Here is a 25,265-nt window from a genome sequence, read left to right as displayed (position 1 = left end):
GATTCTGAATTTAGTAAGTCCTAAAATGTCCAGCAGAGAATACTCTTCTAATGCTGTAATTTATTAGAGCCTTCTGGAATTATGTTTTATGGCATGCTACAAAGCCCTGGAGACTATGCTTAGTTACTGCTGTCATGGCAGACTTCTAAAAATACAGTGCTCTGGAGGCTTCTGGTGGAATTAGCAACTTCATAATTTGGTGTTCATTAGTTGAATTTCATGCTTTTCCTTTTACTAGCTGTTCATATGTAACTAGATGGATGGCAACTGTGAAGTGTAGATTTCCCTTTCCTTCCTTCTGGATGAGCATAAGGTAAAATTGGCATGATTTAAGAGCAATTTTTTTTTTAAAAACACTGCCTCTGTAGGAACTCTAAAGATTATAAAATAGGTTTGAAGAAGATTCCTATTATATTAAAAAGGATATATCATTACCGTCCCCCACTAGTGTATATTATATATTCTTCCTGATATAATGGAGGAAAGAACAACAGGTTTTTCAAACAGTGTTTTCTGTGAAACTGTCAGTTTTTTGGGTGATATCATCTCACAGTTTACCTCTTCGAAGAGGCTTGCATACTGGCTGCTGACTTAGTCCCTGACATTGCAATGAAATTGTGAATCTGAAATGAAAAGAAACTGGGAGTAAACACGGGGCTTGCACCCCAGAAGCCCGGTCAGAGCTGGCACAGATGCAGCCCTGCATGTCTCCCTGTGCCCCACAGTGGGCATGGCAAGTGTGAGTGACAGTACAGCATATCAACAGAAACCCTGTATCCCAAGGAAGTTTAAAGGGTTAGGTGTTCTGTGCTGTCTGGAAGTTTGCCTCTGCTATAAGGCCAGGAGCTTCCAGCCTAGGGATAGGGCAGAGGCAATACTACTTTCAAAACTGGATTTGATGGACACAGTTAGTCATAATCCTATTTAATTTGAACTTTGACTTTCACCTTAAAATCTTGTAATTCAATTAATAAAGCATATTTTATTTTAGAAAATTAGCACACATGCAGAAATAAACTACCAGCATGCAATTATAGAAGTCTACATTCATAGCATTTTCTTCTTTTGAAAGGAATTAAAAAAAAATTAGAAAAAAAACAGAGTATAAAACCAAAATGTGTGAAGTTATTTTGAACAGGGAGGCTTTAGAGGAAAGGTCTTCCTTATAACAGCCAAACAGCTCGTTATTTTTGAACACATGGTAATTCCATCAAAGACTGTTCTATGTATCAGGAATTGTTGATGACTTGGTTATCTGTCTGAGCATTACTTAAAAATGATGAAATTGGCAGGAGTGAATTTGTAAGACTGCTGTCAAAACTCTGAAATTTGATAGATGTATTTTACTGACACTTTTTATTTTACTGATAATATCTCAGTGTAGAATTTGGGCATTTTTAAGAGTCTGTGGAATAAAGTTTGATTTGTTTTTTGTAGTATTTAAGCAGGACTTGAGCTCAGGGAATATCAGATGAATAATGTGTTTTATCTTGGGACTGTCTGTATGTAGTCCCTGAAGGCATTGTCAGTGTATAGCCCAGCTGCTTAGGATAGCAATCTTTAAAAACCCTTTAGGGAAAAATTAAAACTTTTCTTCTTTCTCTCCCTTTCTTTTTAAGGGAAAATATTTTTCAATGTTCTTTTTGCCTTGAACAGATCTGTTAACTATCACCTTGGACATTCTGGGTTTAGTAAATACACTAATTGCAGTAACAAGCATATCCTTCATGTCCAGGTATTCAAATTTTCTATAGCTCTGTCAGTCATGTGAATGTCTTTCGAAGTTCTTTCAGCTTTCCTTATTAGACTACTTGCATTTGAGAAACAATGTTGGAGAATAAGGTGTTTCAGCTGTTTTTCTGTTTTTTTGGGGTGGGTTTTTTGGGGTTGATTGGGGCATACTTGGTATCTGTTTCTGAGTAGACAGCCATCTGTCCCTCAGGTCGTGCCAATTATGCCAACTCTGAAAGCAGCCACAGAAATTCAGTTCTTTTATTCAGCCTGCACAACTGTTTCTTTCACCTTTTGTCTATTAAGGAGGTTGGCCTGAGGTGGTTTTTTTCTGTTGCATAACTAGTACTTATCAAATGATGTTGCAAATGAATGAAGCAAAAACAAAAGCTCATGACAAGACTTCTCTTAGTAAACTTTAGCTTAATTATTATGGCAAATCTAAAAACATGGAAAACAATTGAATTAAAAACTACCTTTAATGTAAAGGGGTTTACTATATAGGAATAATCTTTAAAATAATTGAAACTAGCAATATAAAGCTTGTACCTGGATGGATGAAGGTTCCAGCAGAGGGGGAATTCCTCACTTAGTTTTTTCTAGATAACCCACGTTCTATTTTATTTAACAAAAAGAAAAATGACTCATCTTGTATTCAGCATGACCTGAGAATAGAGCCATGCCTAATTTACCATGTGATACTTCAGTCTCACCCTTATGTGTTAGCGTGCTAAGTAAATCAGGGTTATAGGACTAAATTTATTCCTGGAATACAAAATTGATTGTGTTTGTGGTAGGGGCAAGTAAGTCAGTATTACCCACATGAATACTCAACCAAAACACATAAATACTGCCTATGAGTGCAAAGTTCTAACTTTGGAATTATTATTTTTTGAGAATCTTTGTAGTGCTTAGTTGTAAGGACAGTTATATGGAGAGTCTGATACTTATTCAGTTAGTTCCCTGAAAACCCCTTCGTTTATTTAATATGTGTGTCTGATACTTTTTTTAATCACTGACATAAGCTACAGTCCTAAACCAAAAAAAATACCCACTCGTTACCTCTTCAGTACTTCATTAAAAAGACAGAACTTGCACACTGGCAGGATTAGCAGTATGATATTTTGGAACAGGTATCATTCACTTTAAAAAACCAGTGCACCAACCTTTCATTTTGAATAGCAAATATAATGTGTTATGGGTCTCCTTTTTCTCCAGAAAGTTACGTTTATTTCCTATTTTCTCCCAACTTATTGAATTGACTCTTTCAAAGATTTCATTTAAAATGAGGTAATCTTTACGTGGTAAAATTTGTAGTATGCGTAAAGAGAAGAGTGTTCTGGGATTGAACATTTTTCCAGTATACCTATAATGCAGTATTTAAGAAAAAAAGTTCTTATGAATACAGAAATATGGTGAGCCCTAACTCTTCTCTTTTTCTACAGTCTGTTTTTCATCCATTTTATGGTGTTCTCTTACTGAAAAAAATCTTGTTTCTTTTTCAGTTTCTGAGTTCAAATTCTTATTCCAAATTGCTTTGATCTCTACTCTTGTTCTCACCTGTATTTCCGGAACTATTTCAGTTTCCTAGTTGCTCCTTCTAAGTCCCAGCAAACACAAATCACTACTTCATATTGCTGAAATAACTTCGAGTGACTTGGGGTAAGACCTTGCATGCAGCTTTTCTCTTCCTTTCACAAACATTAAAAGAAAAAAACCAGATCTTTTAATCGTATTTACATAACAAGTGTATGTTTGGTATCTGTGCCTCACTAAGGGTACATCACATCCCTGATTAAAGTCCCAGTGGACCTGGTAGCTGCTCCTGCTGTAGTTCAGTTCACTGGATGGAGTATATGGAGAAATGACGTTTCACGGGTGGTGTGCTGCATCCTGAGAGCAGAACGGAAGCTGCAGTATTGCAGGCCATGGTGGAGCTCTCTCCTCTGCTGTGACCACAACTAGCTGACTGAAAAGTTTGCTTATGTCTCTTTGGAGGCCCTTGGAAGTATGTATTTGTGACCGTGTATGTAAAAGAAGTAGCTGTACGCTTACTTAGTGTAGTACTTTAGAAGGCAGTTCAGCACTTCAGTCTGTTACCCTTTGGAACTTTTCTTCCTCTTGAAAGTTTTATTGTTTTAGTCAACAGTAATTGCTGAGTGGTTCCTTTTTGCATCGTTCTGTGCCTTTCTTTTAACACAACTGGTCTGTTTTCAATATTTCCAGGTTGTTCTTTGGCTGTTGATCTTTGCATTTTTGCTCTCTATATATTATTAGGCTGCTTTTTGGCTTCAGTTTTTTTATCTATCTTTAGAATCTAGAGGAATGCTTTGAAGTACTTTCTCTCCATGCTGTCTGTCAATTCCATTTAAGTTTTTCAGTAGTGGGTTAGTTTTAATAACTACTGCAAATATCACCCTAAAACTCTTGAACTGCTTTTGTATAAGCCAAAAGAAAACTAGCCTTGCCTTTAGCCTGAAACAAAGCACAGTGAGCTTCAAACCTAAAGTAAATAACTTTGCAAGTTACAAACAATTAAAAAATGGATGTTTTTATTCTTTTGTAGTGCCACAGTGAGTGATGCTCACTATAGCGGTAGTTTTTAATACCATTTCTGGTTGAGTGTTTTGGCTGAAAGAAAACCAAATGTATGATATTTCTCTTTAAGACCATAATGACAGTGGGCTAACAGCTGTGAGTGCTCTTGGTGGTTAACATATGAGACCTTGGTTTGATTCTTGTCCACTGAACATACTCGGGGTATGTGTTTGCATGGCTTACACGAGGTTTGCAGATATTTTAATATGCTAGTGAGACAAGCTACATGTTTGGTGGGATATTGGTGGTTAGAGTGGTTAAGAACTAGGAACCAGTAGGCATAGAACCAACAAAAACTTGGGCTGGAGAAAAAAAAATCGCTTTTTATTCTAGAATAAAAGTCTATCAGGCAAGTTTTGAGAAGGAATAGAACTGAAACTGCTGCTGTTATGTGTTGGGGTTAATGTTCCTTTTCCAGATGTACAGCACTGACTTGCTGAAGTGGAACCCTGGTATTAATGTGTTCATACTATATTATAAATTATGTGTGTACGTCTAATCTGTATCCTTTGATACAAAGCAGACCCCAAGGCCTGTGATGGAACTGATGGTTATCATCAGCACATAGCACTTTCCACACACAAACTGCTGCACAAATGTATGGCTAAACATTGTGAAGCCTTTGCAGAGTAGGAAAAATCATCCCTTTGGGGGACTTTGGATTGCATTAATGTCTAAGCTAGGCCAGTGGTCACTTAATTGACCACACTGGTCTGTAAAATTAAAGAAACTGTTCCCCAGATCTCCTGTTTTATAGATGTTAGTTACTTTCTTCATTAAACCGTCTTCTTGCAGGCTCCCAGTGTGTTTTGAAAACACTGAAAATGCTCTTGTGAAGAATCTTTTTAACTTCTTAATTTTTAATTATTTAGTCTCCCCTCATTCTTTGAGCAGTTTTCCCCTAAATGATATTTTTGCCACTTACTTGCATCTTGCTTAATCATATGCTGATTCAGAGCAGTCAGGTAGACTGGAGACATGAAGCTTTCTGTACTTCTTTTCCATACCTGGTCACCTACACTTGTGGCACAAAGTTGTTCATGTGTCAGACCAGTGATCTCTTTCAAGAGACATAGAGGAGAGACAATATCTTCTTCACTGGATCAGTCTCACTGCTATTGGCAGGAGTCACATTCCTCTGAGTGGTTAATGTCCCTTGAGAAATTGTTTGCCAGTTCCCTTGAAAAATGCCCCAAGGTTGCTCCAAAGATTGAAATATTCCATCTGCTACTATTGTTCTTTGCAATCATGCTTTTCTACAACTGGTGAGTGGGAAGGTAAGTTACCGTATTTGTCCAGATGTCATCCTCTGCTATCATACATACACAACGCTTGCAAATTCTGCTTTTTCTCTTATTGCCCTATAACCTGTCAGCTGTCATCTGCCATTTGCCCTTACCTTTCAGTTAAGTATTGTATCATCTGTATACATCCTTCCTCAGATTCCTTTATCCTTGCTGATTGTCTTTCCTTATTACAGTTATTTTCAGCTGTGTTACCACCTCTGTATCCAAGCCTTCCTGCTTCTCCCTTTGTCATAGATTTCTTGCACAGACCCTGGCCATCTGTTCCTACCCTTTGTATCCTTATCCTGCGTTAGCTTTTCTTCAATATCTTGCCGCCTTCAGCTATGCCTTTCCTTATTCTCATCTTTTGTTTGTTGTCATGGGGATGCTCACTGTGACTTCCAAATAATACACAACGAACTGTGGTTTCATTTTGTTTTGTAAATTTTTTGGTTGTGAGGACAATTAAAAAACCGCAAAACATCCAAAAAATTAAAATCTGTGAGAGAAGAAAGCTAAATCTTAAATAAGATTGTGTAAACATCATCTTTGCTTTTAGGCAGATGAACCTCATGGCACGACAATCTTGCATGTTATTTAGGTGAGAATCTAAGAAATGTCTTTCTCTCCAGAGTTTGTCATTAGTGTCTCTTTCATGATTAAATTATGTAGAATACAGAGGATCAAGAAAATAATAAGATGCCATACTGTGAAACATGCTTCCAAGCTGGAAACCAGGTTTTATGACTTGCAATGCCCTGAGAGCTCCTTCTGTGCATCCATTTTAGTGAATGCAAAAAAAATTCCTTTAGAACTTCGTAAATATGAAAAAACAGGGAAAACAACACCTTTATGGCCTCTCTTGCAGAGAGCGTCAGCTTCTTCTTTGCACTTGTGGTATAAGGGCCTAGATAAGCTCCTTGTCTTCTCTACCTCCTCTGCCAGTTTTGTACCAGAAAAATTCTTTGTTCAGAGGTGCCAAATGATGTGTGCTCTGGCGTTTGTCTTCCCTGGGCTTTGTGAACTGCAAACTGCACCTGAGTACTTGTCCTCTTCTGAACTGTATAATCCCTCTGTTCAGTATGGCATAATGTGGGGACTAACACACCTAATTTGTTAAGAATTTGGAAAGCCCAGCAGGAGTACTGTTTAGCTATCCACCAAAATTAAGACGTTGGTGTACTTCAAGCCACATACTGAAACCTACACTGTCTCTGTGGTTACTCTCACTGAGAGCAATAACTAAACAACGGGACATATTTTTCCTCAAATTATGTATGTCTTACCATTAGTATATTTTCTATGTAAATTGAAGAAAAACTAAAACTTTCTTTTAGAAAGGAAGCTTTCTTGTCTGTATGTATGCTTACACATGCATGAACACAGAAAGAGTAATTATATTCAAAAATTGGACTATAAAAGGAACCACTAAACCCAGTGAGCTGCAGTTGGGCTGGGTCCTAATCTATCTGGACCACCAGCATGGAGTTTCTTTTCTGGCTTTTCTGTTCTGGCTGATGTCCAAGACTTGGCAATAAGCTCTGCCTGATATTTATTATGAATCTACTTTTAATATATATTTCTGAAAATACGAACCGAACATTAATTTCAATAGAAATTGAGAAGTGACTATAGGTCCAAAACCATTCAGTTTGCTTTGTATGAATGGGGCCTTGGTGTTTCAGCTGCATGATATAAATGATATGGTTAAATTATCAAGGCTAGGGATTGCAAGAAATGTCTAGAAATGCTTTTCCACTCAGTGGGATCCTCAGTAAGAAAGGGAATGTAGAAGTGGAGGCTTCGTGTGAAGGGTTTTGGCGTAGGGCAGAATAAAACCTGGGCTCTGACAGCCATCCTTGTTGTTTTCACAATTAGTCTGATATACTGATGTTCTACCTGACTGGTGCTCGAAGCATCTTGAAACTAAACCAAAAAGTACTTAAAAAGCATGCTGTTGTTTCTCCTTTGTTTTTTCTTTTCTTTTTTTTCCCCTTTTGTATTGATTTCAAATGCAGTAACTGGTTTTCAAACTATATTTTACTAGTTTTTTTTTTTTTTTTCAAATTCTCATTCATCTCATTTAATATTTCAAGAGGCTTTGTCCGATGCTGTGTATATGTCAAGTCATATGTCCTGCTCAGCTAAAAATAGTTTCCAAAGTATCTCTGGAAAACTGCCAACTAAATTGGAAGGTCCTGGTTCAAGATGGGTGGCAGGTTAATGGAGAGAGATCTCTCTTTCCAAATTTATTTGTCCTGGAATAACAGGAAAATGTAAGTATTCACACCAACCCTGTGAGATGTGACTTCTGTGAGATTCCTCTACCTCAGATGTGAAGGAGGAGAACTCTGTGAGGTCTAGGAGTGTGAGGGAACACAGTAAAAGGGGGCCATCGCTTTACAGGCCTTTGAGCTATAGAGGCTTCTGTTCACCAGCATGTAAAAGGGATTGGGGCCATGCCAGTGGCGTATCAGACTTTGGGAATACCAGTGTCAGCTGCTGAGCAGGTGAACCTGTTACAGCTTTTGTCACTGCTTCCATTGAATAGGGAGAGCTGGAAAAGGACCAAAGGGAATCATCTAATCCAAGGCCTCCATATTATGGAGTCCTTTGCATAGCGATGCCAGATCATGGTATGAAATAGGAGTTTGGTCCCATGCTGAACATGCAAGATTATGTGCCACCATAGCAAAAATTTCTTAGACTTTAAGTTGCTTCCTGTAATTCTTCTCTGTGGTTCTAAGCCTTAGATTTATATTTGGGTGCTTTTGTGTTTATTTTCTGCTTATTTTTATTACATAAGTTATATATATCTTAAAAGGGTATATCCCCCTGTTTATTTAAATATATTAATATGTATACACATTTTATAGGTATATTTAATATACGTTACTGAATAAGTTTGATTTTGTTCTTTGTTTCCTTTACCAGTTTGCTGAAAGCAGTCAGAAAAAAGAAGCTTTGCAAAAAAGCATTCAGAAATCAAAAATTGGACGTGAAGATACTGTAAGTTGCTTTGAGGGGGAGGCAATCCTACAAGGAAATAGGGCTACAAGTATGCACTTCTTGTAAATACTAGTGTAGTCCTTCCAGGTACTTTCAGATTTAAAAATATCTTAAAACTTGAACTACCCAGAGGTGTATACGAAAGTCACCAAAGGTTGCTGAGCTGCCAAATCTAGTAACGACAAATTTAGATGTTGGAGTTGTTTTTTTAAAACTTACTTGTAGTATAGATTGCTAAATTACTGTTCTGAGCAGCCATGTAAGCCTGGTGCTCTTTGCACACTGAAGCTGTTGACACTACAAAATAATATTTAGACTTTATGTTTACTATATTTATGAAGCAACGTATTAGTTAGAAATACTTGATACGGTGTTCTGTGTTGCAGATTTGCACTGCAGTGCTCTGTCTGAAGTCCAATAAATCAATGCATAAAAGAGGGACAGCCAGAAGCTTTCAGGAGGAATTGAATTTTGTAGTAAAGTGCCAAATCTTTGAATCCAAACTGTTTTATAGAAACACTCTAGGTTTTTCCTATGTGTGCTTCCTTTATCTAGTAAGTAATAGAGTGAACCTTGCCATCAAACTCTGTTGAAGTCTCACTTTCACAAATTTAATTAAAGCTTGCTTTTTGCCAGTACCTTTAACGGTGATTCTTTATCCTCTCACTCGCAGTGAACTGTAATCAGGGAATCATGGGTGGGTTTCTCACACAGTTGTGCTTGTCATCCTTCCAAATTAACTGTTCCAGATTTGGTCTGCTCCAGCATGTGTCCTGCCCTACAGAAAGCTATTGGTCCTGGAAGTCCTGTTCCGGCTTATGTTTCCAATATTTTGGTTCCTGATTATACATCAGGGAGAAGTCCTGAAAAATATAGATCACAGTGTAGGTCTCTGAGTATCTTACATCCATACCTCAGCATCTGGAAACTTTTGATTCCCATTCATTCTGCATTTTCAGAACATGCTGAATCCACACTGTTGGCAAAAGCACTGGGAATATGGAATATTTGGGGAAAAAAACCCTAACAAAACCTAAAAAAAACCCCACCCCCATGAACACCTCACACTGCTGGGCTGCCATGGAGATTTCCACTGGTAAAAAACCTGATGGTTTACAAACTCGTGATATCTGGCTCTTTTAGGCTACCCAGTGCCCTGGCATGAGTTATTTGAGTATCAGCCAGTTACAGTGTTTGTCTGTAACTACAGACTGAATTAGAAGTATGTGCTGAGTTGGCTGTGGAAGAGCTCATGTTGAGTCAGTGTCTGCAGATTCTTATTGATCGATAGAATCTTTGAGGTTGATGTTGTGTACACTCCCAGCAGACTACCATGTCATAAATATCTGAGCTTATTTTTGAGACAACTGCTCTCAAGTGGTGTGGGCAAATAAGAAAAATAAATTCAGAGGGTGTTCATACACAGCATATCAGTTTGTGGAAGGGTGGATGGTAGGTTTTTCTGTAGTGCTGTCTTTAATTACAAGACTAGAACTCCTAAATACTGTTTAACCTTTAAGCCCAGTAATTAAGAGATCTCTTTGGAGTTTGTCAAATCTCATTGAGTTCAAAGGTTGTAGAAAATTGTTCTTTTGTTTATCCATTTTGGCCTTAATTTTTTTCCTTCCAGTTTGTACTTGATATCATTGAGTGTCACTGAGAATTTTGTGTAATAAAATAAAATGCTCAAGTGGTTCATTGACAGAAAGCAGTGGTGAAAGCAGCTTTTAAATTTATGTATTGTTTTTTTGAAAAATGTTCTGTGTGATAATTACTGTTTTTAACGTTTGTATTTTTTTTTTTGTGTCTCTCAACATACTTTGAATCCTCAGGCAGAACGTGCAGCTCTAATGGAGGAACTTGCTGCCCTTCGGCAGAAAAAAGAGCAGCTAAAGGCAGAAATAGACAAATACAGGGAATGTGATCCAGACGTTGTTGAAGAAATGCGTAAGTTGTGTATTGTTTAAAGTGATCTTTTGCGTGAAAAGGTCTGCACTTCTTTAGCTTAAAAGCTGATATGTAGAGGTTAGTGAAAAACTAGCTGCTTTTCTTTTTAAAGCTGAGCAATAAAAACAGTACACAGACCATTTCTTTTTATGTTCTGTTATATTATATATGAGGGGGTTTGTTGATATTTACTCTGCCAACAACTGAGCAGTTAACAAACAATCCCATAATTCTGATGCTTTAGAATTAATGTCAGGATCATTCTTCTAGAACCATATTAATTCTATAACTTGTGCTGAACCCTAGAATGTGTGTAGGAAGAGTAGTGTCTGGTTCCCACTTACCTTCAGTTCCATGCTGGCAAAACAGGTACTTACTTATCTATTTAGAACATAAGCATTTAATTAGAGATGCTTAATTATCACATACGAAAGCATGGTATCACACTGTTGACTGTACTGTCTCTGACATGCTGGGCTTTGATTGGAGTTTCTAATTCTAATGGAATACAAGGAATGATGAGTGACTTTAATACTTAATACAAAATTGGGCACTGAAATGTACTTAATATTCTGATCCTTAGCATGAAAAATGAAAAGCATGCATGAAATTTTATTGAATTTTCTCTACTGCAACTTTCATGTTTTATTTATTAGGCTCTTACATTGCTACCCAAGCACCACTGCATGTTGCTGTAATGCCAACATGCTGCTACAGAGTGACGAGAAACAGGCACAGTCCTTTTTCTGAACAGATATGTGGCTGAATCTTCCTCTTTCCTTATTCTTCTAACAAAGTCCACAGCTTTGGAAATGTTCTGAGAGGAAGCCAGGAACATAAACAGAGTTGGCAGCATACACCAAATCTGGAAAGATATTATTTATTTTGAGGGGCTGTGACATTTTTTGTCAGCTGTGTTATCTTTCCCTAAGGATGTAATGGTATGCCAGGGAATAAGCAAACTTGAGACCTGAGTTTAGTTACTGTGCTGTAAATCCCTTGCTGCCTGCTCTCCTGAGGACAAGACACATTCCAGCTGATTCCAGCTGTAAAAATGAGCGAGGTTAGGCAGATACTGACAGCAGAGGGATGTGTAATGTCATGTATTTTAACTGCTGAGGTACCCTTACAGTAAGCATTGCACTGAATGGTTTGAGGAGCCTCTTTTTTGAACCAGTCATGGTGAGCACGTTCCTGAATAGCAGGCACAAGGGGGCAAATCACAGCTTGAATGCTAGGGCAACTGCATAAGTTGGCAACGTGGAGACTAATATCCTGGAAAGAGGGAAGGAGACAGAAGTGTAATACCTATTTACTTCACTTATGCTCTTGTCTTTTGTTTGTTTGTTGGGGTTTTTTTGTTTGGTTGCTTGGGATTTTTTTTGTTAAAGTATGTAGAAGGTCCATGTGAACTTCTGTGATGGAGGCATGAGCAATTAAGGGAGTTGGTGAGGTTAGCACTGTTGCAGGGGCAATATGCAGTAGTGTTTCAAAATTAATTTGTCCTTGACCTTTAATTTAAAAATAGTTTCTGCTTCATTATATGTTTTGTCAGTTATTATTGAAGTAGTAGTGCACATTGTTGCTGGCAATGTATGAGTGAATAAATGGTCATGTCAATTTGGGGGAGTTAAGGTCTGTGTCAAAGCTGAATGGAATTTTAGAGGATTTAAGGGAAAGAGGGAAATGGGAAAAAAGGGTTGGGGGTATTTCTCTTCTTTCAGAGTACGGAAAAATGCAAAGGCAGAACAAGCTGCAGGAAGTTATGGTTTTTAGTGTAAGAAGGCAATAAAGAATCTCAGGCAATGAAAGGCATTCAGCTAGACATAAAAGTTATGGCTGCTGCTTTGCAGAAAAACCTTATAATAAAAGTTACTTATTCACAGATTTTAAAGTATTTTTGAACTGCAAGTGAGTGATATGATTTTATACTTCTGTGCAATTTAGATAATTGTGATTATTTTCAGTTAGATCACCTGAGCAGATTTCTAACTCTAAATTACCTTATTTTAAAGTCAGAAATTAGAGATGGCTGTTATGTTATAAAATTGCACTCTTAAAAAGAGTTGGATTGTTCAATAAAATGTGTTTTGTAATGGGCAGTTGTCACGTTCTGCATTTGGGTTTTCCTTCTTTTTCCTTAATGAGTTCAACCTCTGAGGAAATCTTTCTGATGTCTAATATAAAATTTCACTCTATTAATTTCTCATCCCATATCACAGAGCTGCTTTGGTTCTTCTTGTGGTATTTTAGGGCTGTATCAAATTGTCATCTGTTTTCAGTGGCCTTCAAATTTGGGGAATGCTTTCCTGCGTCTTTTTAGTCGCTCATTCCCTCAAAGAAGTATTGCAGAAACAAACCTATTGCACAGTGGTAAGCCTTATTAAAACACATGCACACACACACATATTATTTTCAGGGTCAAAACAAAGTTTGGATGATTCATAGCAAATATCTGAAGACTCAGCTAAAAACAGAACATCTGTCTTGCTTCCTGAATCTTGTGGTGGGAAAGTCAAGTTTGACCATGTAACTAAATATACTATAATGCGTATTCACAAGGGGGCAGATTGGAATACTAAAATACTAACTCTGTTTTTTGCTGACTTCACTGCTTGTTCTCTTCATATCAGTTACAAATGTTTTGCTGTATGGTTTGGCTTAGTTTCCATGTCTTTTGTGTTAGAAGTGCATTGAAGTATAAACTCTTAACGCGTACCCAAGTTTACAGCATTTGAACATAGACTTTTAAGTATTTTTATATAACAAATAACTAGAGTAAATAGCAAAAGAAACAACATTTAGGGCCAGACCACTAGAGGAAGCTGCATAATAGTCTGGTTTTGTGGATATATTTGGATAATTCCATTTTACAGGTAGGGTATTGTGAAAATAGAATAGCAAAATATGAGGGTTTTCTTTTCTAATGACCTCTGCAATTCAGTGATTGAAGTTTGTCTTTGCCACTTGGAAACAATCTTTAAGACATCTTGTGTGAGTTAGGATTGAGTAATAAATTATTTCTCAACATTAAAGGCAGTAAAACTGACAACAGTCACTGGAAGTAAAAAAAAAAAAGGTGGCATTTTATACTTTTCTATTAAACTTGTAATCCTGCTGCAGATGGTTCAGGATGGAACCCTTGTTTCTCAGCTTTGAGGCATGTTTATGTAGGGTGGAAGATATTCTCATGAGAAAGCAGCCATTGTAGAGAGATTCTTCCAGTAGAAAAAGCTTATGTGACATAGCATGCATGTATGCAGTTGGATATGTGTGATGCTGCTGGATTCTCTAAAGATTATGGTAGAGGATAAAGGCATGGTTCACAATGTTCATGATTTCTCCAGATTTTTATGAAGTCGACAGAAAAAGCTGCATGTAACATCAAGATTAACCTGCTGCGTAAGTTTAATTCTTTCTGCCTGCCAGAGAGAGATGTTAGGGAGCTAATAGCATTTTTCTCATAATTGATTTTATAGAAAAATTTGTCTTGACAACATAACTGTATAAATGATGGTGACTTTACTCTGAGTTGGTCAGCTTGTAACTGGAAACAGCTAAACATTTTCAGTGTTCACTGTAAAATAAACATTTTTAGAATTTCCAACTTCTTGTTCTTTCACTGTAAATAGAGGAGTGTTGATTTAAGTTTTATTAAAAGATTGTTGGGTCTTAGCTATTTTTTTTCCCGATAGCCGTACTTCGGTTACTGTGTGCCTCTGCATAGTTACATACTGATTGGAGTAAATGACTTCTGTGTGGTATGATTGCTAATAATTTTGGGGCTTGTCTTAGATGTTGCCTGTTAGAATTCCTCTTTAATTTAGCGTGTTTTTAGAGTGTCCAGTTGCTGATAATTTTTATCTAGGCTTTTACCTTTAAAACAATGATCTCAACATGTCTAGACAAGCCGTATTCTCAAAAATTAGCAAACTACCAGATACAACACATGTAGCAATTTTGATGTCAACCTTTTTACTCTGGCTCTCTTTGTTTATTTTTATCCTGTAGCAAGAGAGGCAAGTGATTGAAATGGATGTGATTTCAAACCACAGATATCCTTTTGACTCTCTGAATGTGTGATCTCAGAGGCATCACTACCAGTCCATTTCAGTGTTAGATTATCTTCTAAAACTAATGGGTATGTGAAAGTAAATTCTGGGATAACATCCAGACTTTACTAAATACCATGGAAATGTTATGGTATATGTAGTATGTACTTGAAAGTGTCTTTTTTCATTGTAGATGCTTCAAAATTTCTAATTCTGATGTTTCTAAACACTGAAAATTTCAACTTGACAAACTGTTGTGAAGAATTATATCAGGATATACAGACAGTATGAGAAAATAGTTCTGAATTTTTCAGCTTCTTCATTCATCTTAATATCTGAAGGCTGAATGCTGAAAAGTTGATTTACCTGCAGTTTGGGAGTTATTTTTCTGGGGGTTTTTTTTTGGGGGGAGAGGGATTTTATTTTTTTTTTTTGTTGATACACCCCCCTATTCTCTTCTGTTATGCTCAAATAAATTAGAAACTTTGTTACATTTGCAGATGTACTTCATGTTACACAAACTTAGTACCAAGTGCTGGATTCTTTTGGGAGTTTCTTACTAACACTTGGAATAGTCCCTGTTCCCAGAAAGGAAACACTAGTGAAGAAATTAAATGAAGATTAGACTATCCTGGCTAGTGGAGAGGCTTTAAAATGAGTTGCATCAATTTTACTCAAAATTCGTCAGAACGCTGATAATTTACAAAAGGATTTAATGGATTTTATTTTATATTTTGTGGCAAAGATGATTGTTCAGAAAAAGTATCAGAAAGTTTACTTTAAAAAAAAGCCTTGTCAGCAGTATCAGTTATTGAACTATTAAGTATCTGTTTTTAAAAATGTAATGATTCACTTGGAAAAGTGAATGTCTACAAATAATTATAAGCCTGGTCTAGGTGCCACCCAGATCAATAGCGTACAGATGAAGCTTATAGACAAAATGTTTTTTTAATCACCTCTAGATCCAGTATGTTCAGTTTGCAATTAAAAGGATGTTTCCTAGCTACTGACCATGAAATATGCACCTGGCATCTGAGAGGCGAGCTGTGCTTTTTACAGTTTATGCAACAATATCATTAACAAAGATCTGCAATCAGAAATTAGTCATTCTTCTGAAGTTAGACTAGTGTCTTCACTCACATTTATGTTAGCCTTAGAGGGTTAAACTAGTCTTTCTTTGGAGTGAACCAGACACTTGCTTAAAAGTACGTAGAAAAATAATAATGTTAAAAGCAAGCATTCATTTTTTTACTTAGTCTCATCTTTCAGGGTATTGTATATTTAGTGTATTCATCTCTGGAGGATCTGAATGAGGATATGACAGGAAATAGACAGTGTATGTTCCAGTATGTAACTTGTAGACTATCTGCTACTAATAAAAACAAAACCACACAGCCCATATGCCCACCCCTTTTTCCTACTTCATCATGGAGTAGCAGAATATATATAGATGTGCAGCAATAAGGAAAGAACACATTTACTCAACTAATTGCATCAAGCTAAGAATTTTGTTTTCCTTGCTCCCTGTAATGTTCTTAGAATGGTTTGTCATTCAGTTGGAAGGTTGGCAAATTAAATTACCTTTTCAAAAGGTACATTAAAAGATAAATCAAAATGTTTTCCCAAAACTAAACATAATTTAATTTCTAGGAAGAATTAGGAATAATAAATGTACTTCCGTGAAAACATAGTTACATATAGTAACAGTAAATTTTTAACTGTTAAGTAAAATTGATGAGTGTAATTACAAATGTATACTTGGATCACTGATACTCCAAGCTCCTTTGGTAATCATAGCAAGTGAGATGGAATTGCAAGGTTAAGCAGAATATGTGCTCCTTTATCTTCAGCCCTTCCAATTTTTTTTTATCTTGAAAGTCAAGGGAAACTTGTTTGCATTTAAGTTATTGAAAATGCTGGTCCTTTGAGAGAGCAAACACTTGCAAAGCATAATCTGGCTGTGATTACCAGAGACCATAATGTGGTGGTTTAAGGACCTTCCCTGACAAAAGTAGGTTAAAGAGTTCTCACCTTGGCCCATCATTCCTGTGCTGCAGTTCACCAGTGATAAAAGCAAGTTGTCAGCTCAAGGTAGGAACAGATGGTATAGATACCCTTCTTTCATGATGGAATCTCCTGAGGTCTTTGAAATCTCTTTCTCCCCAACAAGTCTGTCTGATGGAGTCTTTTGCTGCCTTCAGAAAGCTTTCATACATGTGTAATTTATCATGCACCTCACAGAATTGTTTGTTTTGTGGTAGTTGCCCTGAAGAGCAACCAGGGATCCTCAGAGCAACTAGGACCATGTCAGGTGACAAGTTTTCAAAGGACATCTTTGCGAGCTCTGCAGTGAGTTGAACTGTTAGAAAATGGATCTGGGAAAAACTGAATGAGGGAGGAACAGGAGTAGGTAAATGGGTGAGCAGCTTCTGGCCCTTGTAAAGAAAGGAGAATACAACAACCATGAAGAATAATGAGTGAAAGGTGACCAGGAAAAACTGGGCAGCTTAGGATGTATCTGTACATATATACCTAAGGCACAAAGCTTAAAGTGAAATATGGGGCTTTTGGCTGCAACTGGGAAGCTTAAGTTCAGAAGGGGCATTTGGCTTTCAGCAAAAGGCCTTTATTCTTTGCATTTCAGAGAATTTCTCTGTCTCTGTGTTTGGACTCCAGATAAGAGGTTACTCCACAACGAAAAACTGCCCTAAATGTTTAGACACATGCATGCGTGTGTTTCTATACCTCAAGCACATTCTAGCAAGACTGTTTTTCTTAGAGGATGTCAACTTAAGCCAACTTGCTTTAAAATGAAGCTGCGTTTTAGCTGGTTAAGCAAAAAAAAACCAAAACCAAGCAAACAACACAGCTTGTGTTTTGTCACTGGGGCTTTACTTGGACACTCAGAAAAGAGCCACTTGGAAGATCAAATCTGTAGGTAACATGTAACACCATGCTTAAATAAATTTGCTACTCTGGCAAGTTATCCTTTGTTGAAATCAATTGAAAACACTCACAAGGCTTGTTTTTGTTCTTCCTGTTTATTTTATTTCTTATTTGTTTATATTGGGATGACAGAAAAAATATCTAGAGTTAGAGGGTTATGGGTGAAATATGTGGGAATAGTTTATTGTCTGAGCCAGTAAATCCTTATGGCAAAAGCTGTTGAGCTGCTTAGGAATGGTAGACACTTGATAAAATTTGTGATGTGGAAAATGGCTACTTATGACTACATTTATCATACTCCTTGATTTAGAAATTGTGTTTTAAAGCCCTGAGGAAAGCGTCAAATGGAACTAATCAATAGATCATTTATATATGAAACAGAAAGGCTTTTGTGGAGTGAGTATTTTGCTTCTGTCTCCCAGTGTTGGACCTACTAGCTTAATGGTGTATGGTAGCATTCATTCAGACTGTTTCGATAAAGTTATGGTAGTGATATTCAAAGGAACATACTGGTTTATATCTTTTCATGACATCTAAATGCAAAATTAGGTCAGGAAAGGTATTGTGGATTTTAGTTTGTTGTCTTCAGTGCTAAGTTGCAGAACTGTCAAATGAGGTCTTCCCTGGCCTTCTTTAAAAAAATGTGTTGGCAGATATCTGCAGATATCTTCCATATTTTATGTTTTCATGTATGTTATGTTTTCATTATGGGTTTATCTAGACTAGGACTGTATATTATCAGGGTATATTCCTAATATAAATACCTTTTTCAGTGCTGTTTAACTGCAGAGTTTTTGCAGGGCAGGTTGTATGAGTACAAGACTAATCTTGGTGCTGGTGGTGTATTTGAGAGTATTTCTAATGGGTTTTTTCCCCTCTCACTTTAATATCTTATTAGCTAGTTTCACTGAAAAGAGCAGGATATCAGGAAAAAAATCCAGAATAGAGAACCAATTTGGGAACACCAAGAAGAACACAGTTTTTTTCTCTACCACTGTAAGAGACCTCTGTAGACTGGGAGAAGTTTGGTTTTTTGACTCAGTTTCGCGTGAAACTAGAGAAATACAATCCTGATGAAACAGCAGTAGTGTGAGTCTCAAATTACTTTATAATTTGTTAGCAATTCAGTATCAGAAAGGGATGTAGAATTGATGAAGCTCTATAATATGGTCTGTTGTGTCTTGCATCTGCTCAATATTTATATTGATGAGCTGGATAATACAAGAGAAGACATGCTTTTGTTACATTTGCAGCTGAGGGACTGTGTGGACAAAGGACAAAGTGGGATTTCAAAATGAGCATGACAAATTGCAAAGATAGTCTAAAAAACACAATAAAATTCAGTAGTGGTGAGTGCAAGGGTGTACATGCGTTCAAGGATATAGTGTTACACAAATGATCTGGAGCAGTTGGTTAAGGGGGGAGGGTTTGAAAAAAGATATCAGGCTTATAGTAGTTTACAGGTTGAAGGTAAAAATTTTTGTCGTGTAAAGCAAAGTCACCATACTAAGATGCAGAAGTATAACCAGCACAGAGATGTATGAAATAATCTTCCTGCTCAAGCTGGCATTAGTGCAGCTTCAGCCGTAACACTATCAGTGTTAGATATCCAACCTGCATATCCTACCTAATTTATTTCAAAGTATTCATATATTCTTATAACTAAGTGTTCAGAGTACAGCTAAAAGACCAGACATTGAGCAATCACATTCTAAGAGGAAAAAAAGATTTATAAAATTAGGGCTCAAAAGAAGGTTGCTCCTGGTGGATTTTGCATATCTGTATCTCCTTCAGAAAAAGGAAAGGAATAGCTTGTTACTCAGGTTCCTGGAGAAGTTGGCAATAAGTAATAGCCTTAAATTACAGAGGGAATAAAAATTAAGTGAAAAACTAATGGTAGCAATAATCAAATACAAAATTAGACTGTCTGGGAAGGTTGTGAAAGCTCTAATACTGGCAACCTTAAAAACAGGCTACAAATACCTCAGAAATGGCATAGGTGAGGTTGAAAATGCATTGAGTTGTGGGTACAGAGATCGGAGGATCTCCTGCAATGCCTTCCACTTTTCTCTGCAACTTCTGTGACACGAGGCATGCAGCAGATTGCAGTCCAGAACTGGACAAACCATGGTGCTCTGGAATGGGCCTCCTTGTAAAATGCAGTTCAGCAGCACAGAAATTTGCAAGTTGATGGCAAGTTGAATATGAGTCATTGTGCCCTGGCAGCCAGGAGGGCCACCCGTGTCCTAGGGAACATCAGGGAAAGCATCGCCAGCCAGTTGAGGGAGGGGATTGTCCCACTCTGCTCTGCACTGGTGCGGCCTCACCTTGAATATTGTGTGCAGTTTTGGGTGCCATGATATAAGAAAGATACTATAAGAGCTATTGTAGAGTGTCCAAAGGAGGGCAACAAAGATGGTGAAGGGCCTTGAAGGGAAGCCATAGGAGGAGCAGCTGAGGGCACTTGGTCTGTTGACCCTGGAGAAGAGGAGACTGAGGGGAGACCTCATTGCAGTCTACAACTTCCTCATGAGGGGAAAAGGAGGGGCAGGCACTCATCTCTCCTTTGTGGTGACCAGTGACAGAACCTGAAGGAATGGCCTGAAGTTGTGTCAGGGGAGGTTTGGGTTGGATATTAGGAAAAGCTTCTTCACCCAGAGGGTACTGGAACAGGCTCCCCAGGGAAGTGGTCACATCACCAAGCTAGACAGAGTTCAAGAAGCATTTGGATGATATTCTCAGGCACATGGTGTGATTCTTGGGTATGATCCTGTGCAGGGCTAAGGGATGGACTTAATGATCCTTGTGGGTCCCTTCCAACTTGGCATATTCTGTGATTTTGTGAATTCACTTTAGCTGTGCTGAACATATGGAGTTTATTAGTGAATGAAGTGGGGAGGAAGGAGTTGTCCATTCAGGGAGCCCTGAATCAGCCCTGAATCAAGTTGGTATGCTTGTTTCTGTTTTGTAAGCATACTGCTTCCCTCTGGTCTTTGGATAAGAATAGATATATTTTAGTTATGCCACTAAGATTTCAGTGTGGGTTTTCAGGGACACTATTTAAAAGGCAAATGGTCTTTTTCTGTAGGCACATGAATATAGTAAACTTAAGTGGAAGAGCATGTCTTTTGCATAGAGGAATTTTTTGGTAGCAATTCTGACAAATTCTGTTCGACGTTTTTCAAGGAGACCCTGTGTACATCCTGATGAAATTTGACAGTGTGACCTTTTCATATGGGACAGAAGGAGTTTTTGCTGATGAGACTTGACACTTTTTTCAAACACACTGACAAAGATCACAGACCCTTTAAAACCGTGTTCCCAGCAATGTGGATCAGCTCTTTAGTAGCTTTACTGTGCACTGCTGTGTCTTACCATACAGACAAGCACTACAGACTGGCACTATGGTATGTATTCACTCAGGTTTATTTTTAAGTAAACATATATATATATATATGTATATATATATGTGCATACACACACACACACGTTGCAGCAGAAGTGCTAATTTAATTCATTTGTATATCAAAATTTCTTGAGTATTTTTCTATCACAAATAGCTTATATTGTGTCCTATGCCTTTCAAAATGGTTGTAGATTAGTAGGTAGCATTCAAAATCATCAAAGCTTTTTCTTGTAGTTCTGAAACTTTATTCAGATCTAAAAGAAGTCAGTATAAACAGTTCCATTGAATTTGTGATGTCATTTAAATGAGAAATCATATTTATGCATTGGCTTGAATGTAGTCATGAATCCTGAAGCACTGTTGATTAATATCATGGGGATAAGTGTTGTGTGGGATACTGGAGTGTGGGGAAAGAATTATGTGTTATTTTGGATTCAAAGGAGGTGACAGAATTGTGATGTGCTATCACTTTTCTGCACAGCAGCTCTTTATTCTGCTTATAAGAGGAAACAGCTCTTTGGGAAGCATGGGGGAAGGTAAAGATTTCCAGTATTGTGGACTTGTCTCTGCCTAATACCTGATTACAAAACATTCTTCTAAAGCTCTTGCCACATTGCAGTTCACCCTGTTGACAGTGTCACAGACTACTTATTCTTGAGGATACTCAAATACAGACTTTCAAGAAGCCACTTCATCACATAATTGCCATAAATAGTCTCCAATGGCAAGCTACAGTCTCTTGATCAGTCTCTGGTGTCATTTTGTGAATGGGCATGTCAGTAGGACTTACTAGGCAACTATATTTTGTACTTTCTGTGGATGACAGGTGTATAATTTCTATGTTCACCTTCTATCTTAGCCTTTAGAGATGGGCCCTTTATTTGCATGAGGTATTTTCATTAGTAGGAAAAATTTTGAAAACTATATTATAGTGATGCTGCTCCAGGAGAGGTAGGGAAACATAGATCTGTCCTAGTATGATGATTCTGGAAAAGTGAGGGCAGCCTGTGTGCAGGAGAACAGATGACTCTCTGCAGAAGGCAGCAGACAATCAGAATCATCAGAGATTCAAGTTCATGTACACTTCTTATGTTAGTTGCCATTTTTTATCTTTGAATTCAGTCTAAGTGAATGCAGAATTATTACAGGAATTCAAATGCACCTAATGCAATTAATTTGCCCTGACCAGTTTCATGAGATAGATTGAGAACCTTTGGGCTAATAATCCTCGCTGGTCCCTGAGAACAGTTGCAGCTGTTCTCTACATTTCATGCAGAAGAATTGTGATTCACACTGTAAAATTACTCCTCACCCACATGCTGAAGGCTGCAGTTACATTTTGTATGTGTCTGCTAACAGTCCCACAGGCTGATGGGTGACTGTCTCCTTGATAAAGTGCTGGTTCCTCTGTAGTTGTGTGCCTTTTAAGTGAGGAAATCCATAAAATTTTCTTGTGGCATTAGTTGTGGTAGGTCCAAACTGGCACTAAAGTATGCTAGCTGTATAAATACAATTAGCTTTAGTTATTCTATGGAAATAGGGGTTCCTGGACCTTGAAGGTTTTTTTATACATAAAAATATTACTTACAATAATCCTTAAAGTTATCCTGAAAATGCCACAGTAGGATCTAGGAGATCAGAGAACACTACAGTTCCTTGTGTGTTTCCAAGATAATATGTGGTTGTGAGCTGGTTCTGGCTGTTGAAATTTTTTTTTTTACTATAGCTATTGGAACTTTATGTTGCCTTTAGAGCTGAATTCTATTCCATGACTGAGTCCTTAATATTTCTATAATGATATGTGCAGGACTTAAAAAGGCTTTTAGGAAGAACCTGAAAGTAGATTTTTTTTTTTTTTTTTGGAAAACGTTTGTGAGGAGATGGTGGTGGTTGTTGCTATCACAATTGTTTTTCACCTGTGAAAATATCCAAAGTCTCATAGCAACACTAACTTAGTATATATATTGTGTCAAGGAGGCATGTAGTGGTTTTCCCTTCCTGTGGAAATACTTGAGATTCTACAGCTTTTGGCCCTTCATTTTTGGAATGCAAATAGGACTTTTAATTCCTACCACGTTCCCATTCCATGAAAAAAAGGGAGAGAATCTGGGGGAAGGAGGAAAGAAGAAAGCAAAAAGGAAGCTGTAGTTCTACAGTATGCTGAGAATGACTGTGGGGCTTCCTGAGCCAGATCAGAAACATTGTGGCCTTACTGTGCTAAGATTTGAGTCAATATATATTCCCAGTTCAGACTTGTTCAGAAACATTGCTGTGTAAATGTTTTGTGCTGCTGGCCTTCACTCCTGACCAGGTGCAGTTCATTTGCTTTATAAGGCTCCTTGGTGCATCTCCGACAGGTGTCCATGTGTCCTTTTGTCAGCTCTGTCTCCTGGCCTGCTCCAAAATACCCTCCCCCTGGACCTTCCTTTCCCTGCCGTTGCTTTCTTCTATGGAAATACAAGGGATTCTGCCTGTGGTAAGGACAATCACAGTTGCTTAGGATAATGGTTCAGCTCCCAGAATCAGGGCTCTTTGAGTTCCCCTCAGTTTTCCAGAAATACCTGAGGTTGAGGGAAGAAGAGACTTCCACGAGGACTGGTCAGAATTTACTCTCTGACCCTTAACCTTTCACTGTTTAGGGCATATTTCCAGGTGTGGTTTGCTAACATAACAGACTAGCATTGCCAGTCATGCTGTTCCTGGGCCTTGCCTTGCTGTATGCACAGCGGTTGCTTTTGTTCAGTTTTGGAGAGAAAATGCAAGCTTCCATTTTCTTTCTTAGAAAATGCCAAATGTGCCTGAAATTCTTCAGCAGAGGGTACAAGTGAGTGCCTCAGCCAAATAAATGACTTGTATCCTGCAGACTTGGGAGTGGATGTACTGTCTATGGATGTACTGTCATACAAGTAGGTGAAATAAATATGTAATATCCAGAACAAATGGATAATTTTGTTGTTTCCAGGCAGCAACTGTATATATTGTCAGCCTATTTGCAGATGTATAGATAGAGTGTAACTAGAGTGTAATGGTAAGGAGAACATTTGGAAGCATCTGGAAAATGTTACTTCCTGTATTGCTCACCTCTACTGCACATTTGGCCTTTTCATTGTTTTGTGCAGCTTCAGTACTGGAGCACTATTTAGTAGCTGCCAAAAATCAAGTTCAGTTAGAGTAGCTCTGGTCAGCAGGAGGATCAGTAGGACTCCAGCCAAGTTTGGGACCCAATGGTAGTGGTGGTTTTGGCAATTAACCAGTTGCCCTTAATGCTGTGTCTGCATTTCTCCTTTTTACAGATCACACAGTTGGTGTCCTGATTCTTCTTTGGAGTATACATTTTTAAGTTCCCATGCTATTGCTGTCTTTAGATCTTGAACTTTCTTTTTTCAGTGCAGTTTAAAAACCAGAAGTCCAATGCCTGTGTGATCCTCTGGAGCTACAGAATAGGCAATCAGAAGTAGCATGACCCTCAGTTAGTTACACCCATATATAAAGTAGGTGTGTCTGGGGGGTGTCTGCTTTACTACTTCTCCTTTCCCTCATCCTCCATGCATGTACACATACAGATGATGAAACCAGTGAAAGTCCCAACAAGCAACTATAAAAGGCTTCCAGAAAGCAGTCAAGGTGCAGATTCCTTTATTTCTGTCAGTTCTTGTGACGGAGTTGGAGGCCTCTGGAAGATGTCTGGCGATGATGCAGATGTGGCTGCTGTCTTCAGGTGACACAGGTCCATGACTACCAAAGCCTGTCTCGTTCCTCTTTCAGGCATGGTGTTGGTTACAGCAGGCACACAAGATCACACAGTGGAATTGTAGGCAAGGTTAAGCCTGATCCCAAAGGATTACATCTTGCCTTGAGATAGCTAAAAGCTCTGCTTGTAGCCAGGAGGCAGCAATTGAGGTGAGATGACATAGTAGTTTCTGAAGATGGATGAGGTATGTTTCCTGCACCCCAAATTAAAAAAAGAAATGTGAAGGGAAAATTTAAGTGAAGGAAGTAGTGGTTAAGTAGACTGCAGTGCCATCCTGCAGCAGGGACACTGACAGTCTCACTTGATGTCAGCAGACAATGCAGTCTGTCTTGTTTGCCTGAGCTTGCTCAGGCTGGACATGAGGAAAACATGAGTGTCTTGCAACTTGCCAAAATAGCTGACATTGCTGTTGATAAAATATGCCTGATAGTATAGGCAACTTTCAGTTTGGTAGAATAAATCCATACCTGCATCCCCGTGGTGCTGTCATATACATGGATGTATCATAGGCATGAGGTAATGCGAAATAGCAAGCAGCA

At 37.9% G+C, this 25,265-nt stretch overlaps 1 protein-coding gene across 3 annotated transcripts in view; it reads left to right on the top strand.

Moving 5' to 3' along the window:
* The window catches only part of MND1 (meiotic nuclear divisions 1), a 55,067-nt gene that overhangs the window by 10,769 nt on the left and 19,033 nt on the right, over positions 1–25,265 (top strand). For all 3 annotated transcript variants that reach the window (XM_018081474.2, XM_029961533.1, XM_008933159.3), the window contains exons 5-6: positions 8,550–8,624; positions 10,457–10,571. In XM_018081474.2, the coding sequence (XP_017936963.1) occupies positions 8,550–8,624; positions 10,457–10,571 (190 nt within the window). The remainder of the gene's footprint in view (positions 1–8,549; positions 8,625–10,456; positions 10,572–25,265) is intronic.

This window comes from Manacus vitellinus, unplaced genomic scaffold (assembly GCF_001715985.3).
Source record: "Manacus vitellinus isolate BGI_N305 unplaced genomic scaffold, ASM171598v3 scaffold_0_pilon, whole genome shotgun sequence".
NCBI classification, from domain to species: Eukaryota; Metazoa; Chordata; class Aves; order Passeriformes; family Pipridae; genus Manacus; species Manacus vitellinus.
The sequence above is the reverse complement of the archived record's forward strand: the minus strand, read 5'-3'. Positions and strand labels throughout refer to the sequence as shown.